General features: G+C 41.9%; 1 protein-coding gene across 6 annotated transcripts in view; it reads right to left on the bottom strand.

Moving 5' to 3' along the window:
- Positions 1 to 7586, bottom strand: part of IFT81 (intraflagellar transport 81) — a 91516-nt gene extending 83930 nt beyond the window's left edge. For 3 of the 6 annotated variants that reach the window (XM_025401465.1, XM_025401470.1, XM_025401467.1), the window contains exons 1-4: positions 7061 to 7586; positions 4652 to 4816; positions 4025 to 4128; positions 3059 to 3239 (exon numbers count right to left, since the gene is read on the bottom strand). In XM_025401465.1, coding sequence (XP_025257250.1) covers positions 3059 to 3239; positions 4025 to 4128; positions 4652 to 4795 — 429 coding nt within the window. In that variant the 5' untranslated portion in view covers positions 4796 to 4816; positions 7061 to 7586. The remainder of the gene's footprint in view (positions 1 to 3058; positions 3240 to 4024; positions 4129 to 4651; positions 4817 to 7060) is intronic. The other 3 variants (XM_025401464.1, XM_025401469.1, XM_025401466.1) reach the window with 1 other exon arrangement.
- Between the last annotated feature and the right edge of the window lie 5911 nt (positions 7587 to 13497).

Genomic DNA, 13497 nt, shown 5'->3' with positions numbered 1-13497 from the left:
ATAGAGTTTTCTTAATCAGGTAATCTATTAACTTACAGCGATAACAAGTCATTGTAAGAACACCATTAAAAACACAAAAACACATCCTTATACATTTATATAGGATACAAAAAAGTACATCTCTACCATCTTAACACTAAATACTTCTCTATCTTCATTTCTGGTTACTTTCCTACTTCACACTCTACACTCTAGCTATGTTGATGTCTGAGTCCCGGAACATTCCAAGCTCTCATGTCCAGCTTATACATCTATGACTCCTTCACCCATAACTTAAGCAACTCCTATTCATCCTTCAAGTCTTCACATAGATTCCACTATTCTCAGGGAAGCCTTCTCTGGCTCTTTACCTATCCTATCAGAGTAGATATCATGTACAATTATAACTGACTATTATGATTTCCTGTCTGTCTCCCTCCATCATATAGTGAGAGCCAAGAGGAAAAGAATCATATTCATTGTGTACACCCTTGTATCCCTGGGGCCTAGCATAGTGCATAACCCATGGAGGTGTTTAATATAAAGTAGTTGAATGGGCTAGGTGCGGTGGCTCACACCTGTAATCCTAGCACTTTGGGATACTGAGGCAGATGGATCACTTGAGGTCAGGAGTTCAAGACCAGCCTGGCCAACATGGTGAAACCCCATCTCTACTAAAAATACAAAAAATTAACTGGGCACAGTGGCACACACCTGTAATCCCAGCTACTCAGGAGGCTGAGGCAGGAGATTGCTTGAACCTGGGAAGCGGAGATTGCAGTAAGCCGAGATCGTGCCACTGTACTCCAGCCTGGGTGACAGAGCGAGACTCTGTCTCAAATAAAGAAAAGTAATTGAATGAATGAAAAAAATCCTGTTACCTAAACATTTTTTAAAATAGTCTTTTTGTTGTTGTTGTTTTAGAGACAGGGTCTTACTCTGTCACCCTGGCTGGAGTGCAGTGGTGCGATCACAGCTCATTGCAGCCTCGACCTCCCTGGGCTTAGGTGATCCTACCACCTCAGTTTCCCAAGTAGTTGGGACTACAAGCTTATGTCACCATGCCGGGCTAATTTTTTAAATTTTTTGTAGAGATGCGTTTCACCATGTTGCCCAGGCTGGTCTCCAACTCTTGAGCTCAAGCAATCTGCCTGCCTTGGCCTCCCAAAGTGCTAGGATTAAAGGCATGAAACACTATGCCTGGCCAAAAAGTTATTTTGATGGGGAATGAGAGGAATAATATTTTTCTTGATTGATCATATCTTACAAATCTATAAATTATTAATTATAAGACTCTTCATTCCAAAAGATAATATGTATTTTCATTAGGATTCCTGAAATGACTGGCTAAATGTGTAAATCATTATACACTGTAAATCATTGTGTGTATATCTCTTTCTCATATATATAATGTATATATATATAGAGAGAGAGAGACAGAGAGATACCTGTCAGATATGCTTCAAGAACAAGTAATGTCTTTATTACCATTAATTATTTCATTAACTAGCTGAGCATATTTAGCAAAGACTTAATCAGGTCGGGCACTGTGGCTCACGACTGTAATCCCAACACTTTGGGAGCCAAGTTGGGCGGATCACGAGGTCAGGAGTTCAAGACCAGCCTGGCCAACATAGTGAAACCCCATCTCTACTAAAAATACAAAGATTAGCTGGGTGTGGTGGTGGGCACCTGTAATCCCAGCTACTCGGGAGGCTGAGGCAGGAGAATCGCTTGAACCCAGGAAGCAGAGGTTGCAGTGAGCTGAGATTGCACCACTGCACTCCATCCAGCCTGGGCAACAGAGCAAGACTCTGTCTCGGAAAAAAAAAAAAAAAAAAAAAAGACTTAATCAACTTCCTCTAGATAAATTAATTTTTATCAGATTTATTGATGGTGGGAGCCTAAGAAGGAGAAAGTACACATTTACACTTCTCTATTTCCCACATTGTGTAAAATATTCAAAGGTAAGGACAGGTGGTCTCATCCTGCTGTGCTTCTCCCATGGCATCTACTGTGACATCTGACATAATTATTTGCATAAATACTGTCTTAAGAGATCAATATTGACTCTATTTTGAGTTACTGCCACGTCCACCCAAAATAGCAAAATACATGGATAAAAATAAAAATATTCAGTTGGTTACTGTGATTCAATCTAAATATTGAGCTCACATTAGAAGTGACTATACAAAGTCTGGAAGAAAATAAAGATGGGTAAGACATTACACCTGTCTCTATGAGCCTCAGAATATATTGGGAAAAACAGATTGACAAACTGTTCACAACAATTTGGCACAAATCAGTCTATGTAAGTGCTGTGGAATAAAAGTGTGAAACACTGAACAGAAGCACTTAAAAAAAAAAAAAAAATCAAAGTCCTTTTAAATCTAAGCCTAATTACTTTCTCTCTACTTTCTTTGGCCAGCAATGTACTCAGGGATCTCAGGATCAGAAGCCAGACCAGCCAGAATCCTCAGTACTCAAGAGCTTTAAGACCTTATGCCAGAACCTAATGTTACTCCAAAACTCTGGCGAGAAAGATGCACTGAGATTTCAAACTCCGGAATCTATCTCTACGCTTTGTCTGATTAGGAAGTCCTTTGAGACTGCCAGCCTAGGTTCTTTGCCTGCTTCTTTCCAGGAGCTCACATGTCCCAATTTGCCTGGGATAGTGTCAATTTAAACCATTTTTCTTGGTGTTTAAATGTTATGATAGTCTGTTTCTCTCTAATTTGGATAAAAAACTATGTAGTCACCTTACTGATGAACAAAGTGCTGTGCAGACTTAACCCAGGATCCTATTTACCCACAACTGCTAAGTAATAAATTATTCTAAAATCTTAGTATCAGGTTTGTTTTTTTTCTATTCACATACTCCTATCACTAAAACAGTATTTGTGCGCAAAAGCCATTATCTTGAGATGTGGCCATAGTTGAACATTAGCTGATACAGTTTTATCTTCTTGTGCCACTTGGAACTATAAAGACAGCAAATGAAAAAAAGAGTAACATGTATTTGAATATGTACACCTTGAAATCCATTACAGTTTCAATGTACCATTTATGTATTGTTTACCTGTTTATTGGTGTCAGCCACAGTTTCATCCTGAAGAAACTCACTTGGTACCTCAAGTTTTATTAAAAAACGAGCTAAATATGCTCTTTTCTTCAGTTCATTAGTCCTCTGAAGAAGCCAGTGGAGCACTGGGTAAATTACAGGTTTACTTCCAATCACCAAACCCTGACGAAAAGTACTCCTAAGAGAGAAACACACACAAACACACACACACTTAACAGTAAACTTTGAAGAGAGACAGCATTTTCTCAAAAGCTGATTCACAATGTCCAAATTGCTTTCTGCAACTTTTTAAAAAAGATAAACCCAAGGAATTTTATTTTTTTTTGAGACAGGGTCTCACTTTATTGCCCAGGCTGGAACATAACACAGCTCACCGAAGCCTTAACCTCCTGGCTCAGGTGATCCTCCCACCTTAGCCTCCCAAGTAGCTGGGACTAGAGGCACCAACCACCATGCCCAGCTGATTTTCTGCTGTTGTATTTTTTTGTAGAGACAGCATTTCGCCATGTTGCCCAGGCTGGTCTCGAACTCCTGAGCTCAAGCAATCCTCCCACCTTGGCCTCTCAAAGTGCTAGGATTACAGGCTTGAGCTACCATGCATGGCCCCAAGGCTATTCTAAAGTCAGTCTGTACATTAGTTAGAAAATTAGAAAAATCAGGCCCTCAATATATCATTGGCGTATCCAAGTAAGTTGTGTTTAAGCTGTTTTTATCTAGGATGGCAGATAAAGGATAAAATGGTATAGTGGATTTACCAGACAGCTTGATTAAGGGAAAGAACTGATCCACTTAAGACTTCTGAGTTTGGTTATAGAAGGTTTAAGATTATTTTGAAACTCAGTGATGTTCTCAGGCCATCAAATGAGGGAAACCAGGTATTACCTAAAAAGATTGAGTGCAGTATATGAAGGTTTGGATATTAAAGCATAATTTTAAAAACTCAATACGTGATCAGATTCTTACATGTCTGTGGCATTTCCTGAAGGTTTGTATTTAAGAATACCAAGAAGACTCAACATTCGTTTGGCTGTCTGCTCTGGCATCTCCTCTCTTAAATCCACAAGTTGCTAACAAAGAAATTGAAAAAAAAATATGTTATTGCTGTATACGTAACAAAGGACAATATTTAAACTCACTGACAAAATTGTTCTGCTAGAGCTTAACAGCACAATGGTCTCTTCATAAAACAGATTAAGGATGGAGGTCCCCAGATTCCAAGTGAGGGTACACCCAAGTCAGATCAAGATTCATATTAAGAATGTTAAGCTTCAAAAAAAGTATCCAGTGGAATGGACCAGTGTATGAGAGACATGAACTAACTTGCAATACAATAAAACCTTTTGTAAAAGCATTTTCATTCCCTAACCAAACCCATTTATGTCTGGAAGTAGAGAAATAATTTCTAAATAAGGTACTAATAGATAATTTATTTTTGAGCTAGCAGAGAAATGTTATGCATCATTTACTATTACTTTACAGACATGGAAAATAAGGCTCAGAGAGGTTAAATAATTTGCCCAAGACTCACAACTATTTAGAGGCAGAAACTGGCTTTCTGCTACCCATCAAAAAGAAAGAGAAAACTCTTACCTTTGGGTCAATCTCAGCCAGAACATCACTGAGAACTTGTAATAGTTGCATTGGCTCCAAGGAATCAAACGTGATTAAATTATAGTTCTTCCTAAAGGGCTCCTTATTGAGACTGTCCACAATGAATTTAATTTGATCACTCATAATTAGGTCTTATAATTTTAACTAAAAAGTAAAAATAGAAAAAAAAATCCTCAATACTGGTAACAAAAGTCCTGGGTAAAAACCAGAATTAAGTTCACACAACGTAGGCATGAAAAGTATAAGTCTGCATGACATACAAAATGCTGTGAAAAGGGTTATTTTGTTGAAAGAAATCCAAGTATAATGGCTTTATTATGAAAACTGCAGTATATACTGTTAATTTTAACATCAAATGCTTTGTACATGCATCTGATGTAACAGTAATCATCTGAGTTAATGTGGACAAATGAATAATAAATCCCACCTACATTAACATCTTTCCCATGCAGGTGCATAATTTCTACCCAGGAATTAAATATGCTCCTAATTTTTAGGAGCCTGTCTGCAAGCCTAACAGATGTTTTTCCCAAATCTCCCAAAAAATATTGAGAGATTTTTACTTTAAAATCTATATTTCCAGTTTCTCTTGAAAATCAGATCTGGCAACCGTGGGCCCACATTTGTGTATGCCCACAACCAACTGCAGCTGAATAGAAGCTGCACACTTCAAGTACCCTTCATCCATTTCTGTTATTGGTGTGGCCAGTAGGCATCCACTCTGCCACCCTAGAGTAACTCAGGCCTTCATTTCCTTTGGCCTTCAATGAGGCAACAGCCTCTTGTTCTCTGGTCTCCACCTCTTCCCATTCCAAATCATCTGTAGGCTCCTTATCGCACACAAAATACAGCTCAAACTTCTTGGATTTTGAGACTCTTTATGATCTGGCATAACTTATCCCTTTCCAACTTTATTTCCAAATTGTTACCTTTCTACCCCTTCAAAGTTCAGCCTATTGAAACAGTCACTGCTCCTTAGTTTTTCTATCACTCTGCCTTTAGTTAATGTTGCTTTCTCTGCCTAAAATGACTGCTCACGCCTCCTTCATCTCGAGAGGTGCAAACCCCCCAACCATCTTTCAAGCCATGCCCACCAAATGCCAGTTCCCCCAGGAAATCTTTCTCAAGCTATCCTCCAGGTTCTGCAGCAGTGCCAACACCTGTCCTCCATAGCTGACCACACTTAAACTGTGCTTCTCTCCTAGCATGACTTTTGATCTTGTGCTAGTTCTTTAGGTACACATCTTCTCTTCCCTGCTAAACTGTAAATTCCGTATCTGTGTCCAATTCCATTTTTGAACATCCACTGTCTAAAACGGTGATTCCTTCCACTAGCTTGAATAAACTTTTTCACAGGCAAAAGGCCAGAAACAACATAAGCCTAAATCTAAAGGAAATCAGGCTGGCAGTGAGAAAGATCGTAACTTTTTAAAAAATTGAATATCTGATTTCTTAACTGCTGAAACAGCTTTACCTAGGTAAACGCTTTAACTTTAACGATTAAGAATAAATTTAAAAATAAATTGCTGCTGGGAGCTGTCACTCATTCCTGTAATCCCAGCACTTTGGGAGGCCGAGGCAGGCGGATCACTTGAGGTCAGGAGTTCGAGGCCAGCCCGGCCAACATGGTGAAACCCAGTCTCTACTAAAAATACAAAAATTAGCCAGGTGTGGTGGCGGGCGCCGGTAGCCCCAGCTACAAGGAGGCTGAGGCAAAAGAGTCGCTTGAACCCGGGACGCGGAGGTTGCAGTGAGCCGAGATCGGGCCACTGCATTCCAGCCCAGGGGACAGAGCAAGACTCCGATTCAACAAAAAAAAAAAAAAAAGGAAAAAAGGATATGATCATTTCTCCACCATGATGAAAAATTATGCACAAATAATTATTATTGCTAAGAAATAAGTCAAAAGAGGATAGGAAGGATAACCACCATGGCTTATAATAAATCTGAGGTTTCCTTTAAGCTATAAAAGGAAAACCTTTAAATAAGTTTCTTTTTTAAAATCCATATTGGAAGTGCAAGTTTTCCATTGTTTAAAGTATTTTAAGTAAAAGTCCACATCATAATCTTTGCGTGCAGAAATATATATTTCATTTTAAATGATTTAGAAAGTATCTATAGGTCTATTCTTTTTTCCCTCAAAAAAAAAAAAAAAAGAAAAAAGAAAAAACTGGATAAACCAGTACAACGTTTCCAGGAAGGCAAAATAAACTAGTTGGGTTCCCCCCAAGTCGCCCACCAGCCTGCAAATGGTCACTCAATAAGGACAAAGGTGTACTGAACAGGCAGGCTACCTGTGCCCAGAGGGCTCTGCGCTCTAAAATTAGCAAAAGCAATTACTGTCCCTCTTCTAGCGCGAAGTCGCCGCGCTAATTCCCAAGCACTCACCCACAAACGAGTCGCAGGGGGCGGGGAACAATGAAAATCAGGACGTGCGTGTTCTCTGGCACAATTTTGGACAGAAACCGTGCTGCCCGGGTCCCAGGCTGGCACGAGCGCCGACCCGCAGCCTCCTGGGAGTCCCAGAAATAGTGTCCCCCTCCCCGAGCTCGGGACAGGGGACAGGGGACCCCACTCCCAACCGGGCCTCTAGCGGGGGCTGCCCTGGGCCGCTCGACAGTACACCCCGCCCGGGAGCGGCCTGGATCCGCGCGAATCCCAGCAGGGCCCCGATCCCCTATCCGAGGGCTTAACCGCGACGACCCCTTCCACTTGCGAGGTGCTGCATCGGGATCGAGAAAGGACGGGATTACTCTCCTATTTCGGGGTTCAGGGGAGTTTCCGACCGCGAGTTGGCGAGGTTACCTCAAATCCTCCTCACGAAACCGTTTCCCCACCCCCCAGGAGGCGCCCGGGCTCTAGACGGCTCCTAGAGTCGAGCTCCTTGGCAACGGTTGCTAGTCCGTGGAGTTACGTCACTTCCGGGGAACCGGGCGCGCGCGCGCGCGAGCTGGGGGCGGGGCCTGGGTCGGTTAGGGTCTGACAGGCGCTGGGCTTACTTGCAAAGTTGGCCCTTTGGGACTGTTATTCCGACCTAGACGCGCTACAATAACCTTCCCGAAAGTCCTGTACTTCGCAGTTTACAAAATACTGTCTGCATGATTAACCTATGTTAAATGCGTGTGCTGTTTCATTCATTCATTCATTTATTCATTCATGCATGCATTCATGCGCCAAACGTAGGTAATGATTTTTGTTTGTTTTTGAGGCAGGGCTGGGTGGTAGAGGGGTTGGGATGAGCAAGCATTTGGCCTGTGCTTCAAATTTAGGTTTTTGACATAAGAATCTCCAAATTAGGTTATGCATAGGAACAATTGTAGTGAGGCTCTGGCAGGATTAAAAGAAGACACATTCATCATAGAGATTTCAGCTTCTGTGTCACATTACTGGGCCACATTACCTGAACTGGGAATTAATTTTTTTTTAACCCAGTACGTTTTGAATATGCTGAGAGCCTGAAAGGGGGTGCAGGAGAACTAAGTGTCCTAAGGTTCCTTTGGCTTCTGAGTGGGCTCTCTTTAGGTGCCTGCAGAAATAAATTCAATCCTTGTGGTCTTCATGGAGTTCACATCCCGTGCAGGAGGCAGGGAGATCTTTGTGCCCAGTCACTGATGAGGTTTAAAAGTCTACTGGAATTTGCACTAGCGGGTTTGTGGGAGACTTTAGTTGGCAAATAGTATTTTGAACCAATCTCTATTAGACTAGAGACCATGATACTTTGTGATATCAGCTGGCAACGAAAGAAAGAGAAGGAAAAAAAAATCAAATTATTGATACCTTGAAAACTTAGTTGCCTGCTCAAACAGCATAGGAGAAACCAACTATAGCTTTAGCATCAGACCTACCGCAACAAAAAATAACAGATTACGTATTAGGCATTTCCTATATGCCCTGTACTGTACGTGCTGCTGGGAATGCAGAAAAGCAGGACGTACCTGGCCCCTGCCCTCATGGAGCTGACAGTCTAGTGCTGGCAGAGATTATTAAAGGGGCAACACCAATACAACTGAGATAAATTCTGTAACAAGAGAAGCCAATGATTAGGAGCCCAGATTAAGGGCCTCAAGTTTATTTGAGGAGGGAGGTGCCAAAGGGGCCATACCATCAGGAAAGCTTTTGTCAAATGGAGTGATGTTTAAGGATCAGTAAAAATTAGGCCTGGCACTGTGGCTCACACCTGTAATCCCAGCACTTTGAGAGGCCAAGGCAACAAGATAACTTTGAGCCCAGGAGTTCAGGACCCGCCTGGGTAACAGAGCAAGACCCTTTCTCTACAAAAAATTAAAAGTAAAAATTGGCCTGGAGTGGTACCACTGCACTCTAGGCTGGGCAACAGAGTGAGACCCCCATCTCTTAAAAAAGATCAGTAAAAATTAGCCAAACAGGAAAAGGGAGAGTGCTTTGGGCAGGGGCAACACAACACTCCAAGAACAGTCCCATTGTTGGCTGCCCTCTGACTGTTGAAATATCAAGGGTAGGTACCCTGCAGGGCTCTTGGAGAGAAACTAAAACTGGCCCTGCCCCACAGAATGCTCACAACCAATTAGGGGAGGCAACACTTAAAACCTCAAAAAATTAAGTAACTTATGTAATCCTGAGAGAAACAATACAAGATTTGTAGAAGGGATTATATAATTCATTGATCCTGGTGGGTGTGTTAGGAGACATCCCTGGCTACCTGGGTTTGAATTCTGTATCTGCCATTGTATACCCTCTCTTCATCTTGCTAACCTTCCTCATCTGTAAAACATGGCTATAATAAAACCTTCCTCAATAAGGTTGACATGAGGATTAAGTGAGTTGATACGGGTAAAGTGATTAGAACAGTGCCCAACATTGGGAAGCACTGAAGACATTTATATTTTTTCTTTTTTAAAAAATGAGTCTGTACATACTGGCTCAAGCCTGTAATCTCAGCACTCTGCAAGGCTGAGGTGGGAGGATAGTTTGAGCCCAGGAGTTCAAGTCCAGCCTGAGCAACATAGTGAGACCCCATCTTAAAAAAAAAAAAAAGGAAAGAAAAAAAACAAAAAGAAGAAGTAAACATTTTGTTAAATAAAAATTTTAAAATAAGATGGTTTGCCAGACACGATGGCTCATGCCTGTAATCCCAGCACTTTGGGAGGCTGAGATGGGCCGATCACTCCGATCAGGAGTTCAGGACCAGCCTGGCCAACATGGTGAAATTTCATTCTATTAAAAATACAAAAATTAGCTGGACGTGGTGGCACATGCCTGTAATCCCAGTTATTTGGGAGGCTGAGGCAGGAGAATCACTTGAACTTGGGAGGCAGAGGTTGCAGTGAGCCAAGATCATGTCATTGCACTCCAGTCTGGGCAACAGAGTGAGACTCTGTCTCAAAAAAAAAAAAAAAAAAAAAGGAAAGGAAAGAAAAGATGGGTTAGATTTGCACCTTCTATAGGGTTTATGGGTATAGGCTATAGAAATCCTAGATAGGAGTGGTTTATCTAATAGCTTTTAGTTCCTCCTCTCTCTGTTGCCACTGGTCTACAAACACTATACCTTTCAGTTATGTGACTGCAATCCTGTCTAAATTCAAATAAGCAAGAGGATCCACTCTTTCGACTAAAACTTGAATAGATTTTATGCTTAATATGGTTGCTCTGGAACACAGGGAAGAACTTGAAGCCAGTCAGCATGCTTCCTGGAATCTATATATTGAAAAATTTACGTTCCGACTTACAGTAAAAAAGAGACCTGCATATATTGGGTCCCCAGGCCAAAGGAAGATTAGCTACCACTCCCTGATTCTGTGTGTGTGTGTGTGTGTGTGTGTGTGTGTGTGTGTGTGTGTGTGTTGGGAGATGGAGTCTCACTCTGTCGCCCAGGCTGGAGTGCAGTGGTGCGATCTCAGCTCACTGCAGCCTCCACCTCCTGGGCTCAAGCAATTCTCCTGTCTTAGCCTCCCAAAGTGATTGGATTACAGGTGTGAGCCACTGCACCCAGCCCCCTGATTCATTTAAGATAAAACCTTGGGTGGATTCATTGAAGGGTCTAAGAGGGAATTCTCAGCAACAATTTCACAACAACAGAGGCATTGCTGATCTCCTCCCAACTGAACCACCCATGAAGTCTTTTCTTTCCCTCCTTAGATGCTATGTTGAGTCTTCTCTGTAAGCTCCCAACAATGCCTTTTGGCTGAACTATATTTGACATTTTTAATAGAGGGCGGGAAGTTCTAGCCATATGTGACAGCTTTTCTGAAAGCTTCCCACTCCTTCCTCACTCTCTTTTTGAAACAACGCTATTAAGATATAATTCACATACATACAATTCACTCATTTAAAGTGTACAATTCAGGCTGGGCATGGTGGTTCATGCCTGTAATCCCAGCACTTTGGGAGTCCAAGGTGGGTGGATCACCTGAGGCCAGGAGTTCAAGACCAGCCTGGTCAATATGATGAAATCCCTTCTCTACTAAAAATACCAAAAAAAAATAATAATAATAAAATTAGCCAGACATGGTGGTGGGCACCTGTAATCCCAGCTACTCAAGAAGCTGAGACAGGAGAATCACTTGAGCCCAGGAGGCAGAGATTGCAGTGAGCCAAGATCACATCACTGCACTCAAACCTGGGAGACAGAGCGAGACTCCGTCTGAAAAAAAAAAAAAAAAAGTGTACAATTCAATGGCTTTTAGCATATTCATAAAGTTATGCAACCATCACCACTATCTAATCCCAGAACATTTTTATTACACCAAAAAGAAACCCTGTACCTTTCAGCTATCACCTTCACAATGAAAAGCTCCCCATTTCACAGCCCTAGGCAACCACTAATTTACTTTCCATCTCTATGGGTTGGCCTTTTCTGGACATTTCATATAAATGAAATCGTACAAAATGTGGTCTTTTGTGTCTGGCTTCTTTTGCTTAGTATAATGTTTTTAAGGTTCATCCATGTAGTAACATGGATCAATACATCATTCTCGGTTTTTGTTGTTGTTGTTGTTGTTGTCGTTTAAGATGGAGTCTCCCTCTGTCTCCCAGGCTGGAGTGCAGTAGCACGATCGTGGCTCACCGCAACCACTGCCTCCTGGGTTCAAGCCTCCTGAGTTCAAGTGATTCTCCTGCCTCAGCCTCCTGAGTAACTGGAACTACAGGTGTGCGCCACCACAACTGGCTAATTTTTTGTATTTTTAGTACAGACGGGGTTTTGCCATGTTGACCAGGCTGGTCTTGAACTCCCAGCTTCACATGATCTGTCCACCTCTGCCTCCCAAAGTGCTGGGATTACAGGTGTGAGCCACCATGCCTGGCCCATCATTCCCTTTTATTGCCAAATAATTCCATTCTATGGATAGACCACATTTTGTTTATGCATTTTCTATTCCTGGACATTTGAGTTGGTTCCACTTTTTTGCTACTATGAATAATGCTGCTATGAACATTTGTATACACACTTTCGCCCCCTTATGAATAAGGATTCCATTGCCTAGGTTGGGTGAGCAGGATATATACATCAGCAGGACTGCAGAAAGGATTCATTCTTACAGTGTCTCTTCCTTTCGATTTTTGTTAATTTTTGGCTTGTTGAGTACCTATGGTTGTAGATTACAGGACCCAAGATGTGGAGCCTTTAGTAGTTTTTGGTTATAATGTAACGGACCTGTTACTGAAACCTACTCATCCCTTGCTACCAAAGCACTAGAATCCCCAATCTGTTTCTCACCAGAAGCCCTCTGATAACAAGATGCTGCTTGCATGGATGGGCTTCAAATGTTCACCATCTTCCAGTGGAGGAGAGGGTGAGGCGAGGTGAGGAGGAGGTGAGAAAAACTTGAAGCTGCCCCTTCTTATCTCCTTATTTAACTGTGTAGATAATAAGGAGTATTCACAGTTTCGAACCTTTGGTCCGATTATTCAGAGGGGGGAAATTACTCCTGATAAAGTGTATTTTTCAAGCCTCAGTTTAGTTATAAGATAAAAAATAAAGAGAAGAGGATTTATCTCATGTAATTGTGAAGTTGTTCTGAGGTGAGCAGGCCTATGCAAACCTACTCCCAAGGTCTGAGGAAGCTGAGAAGTGAAAAAAAGAGGCTGACAAATCCAGCTTCTTAGAAAGAGACATTTAGGCTGGGCACAGTGGCTCATGCCCATAATCCCAGCACTTTAGGAGGCCAAGGCAGGAGGATCACTTGAGGTCAGGAGTTCAAGACCAGCCTGGCCCACATGGTAAAACCTTGTCTCTCCAAAAAAAAAAAAAAACAAAAAAAAAACAAAAATTAGCTGGGTATGGTGGCAGATGCCTGTAATCCCAGTTACTTGGGAGGCTGAGGCACGAGAATTGCCTGAATCCAGGAGTAGCAGTGAGCCGAGATCGTACCGCTGCACTCTAGCCTGGGTGACAGAGCAAGACTCCATCAAAAAAGAAAAAAGAGAGAGAGAGAGACATTTAATAGGGACTTATGAACAGAAGCCATGTCTGTGTCTCAGGTGACAGCAAGACAAGATGGTGGGTCCCAGAATCATCACCTCCCAGACCCAGAACTTATATATCACAGGGAAAGGGTATAGGTGCTTTAGAAGGGATGTGTAGGATACATGCTTAAGGGTAGGATTTATGATAAGTATGATAACATCAAGGTTGCTTTGACATAAGGGAAAGATTTACAGTGAGTATGTGCTCTTAAACGAGGAACAATAGATAAACAGTAGATAGACTTGGAATCTTAGTGACCTTCCTGGAACTGAGGTTAATTAGAAATCAACATGGTGGATTAGCATCCAAGATGGAGTTGCTTTGGCTGCCACAGAAATCTAAGAATGTTACTACCTTCAGGTACGGCTTGACCTAGGAGCTC

This window comes from Theropithecus gelada, chromosome 11, assembly GCF_003255815.1.
Source record: "Theropithecus gelada isolate Dixy chromosome 11, Tgel_1.0, whole genome shotgun sequence".
In the NCBI taxonomy this organism is placed as follows: Eukaryota; Metazoa; Chordata; class Mammalia; order Primates; family Cercopithecidae; genus Theropithecus; species Theropithecus gelada.
Note: the sequence above shows the minus strand (reverse complement) of the source record. Positions and strands in the feature narration are given on the sequence as shown.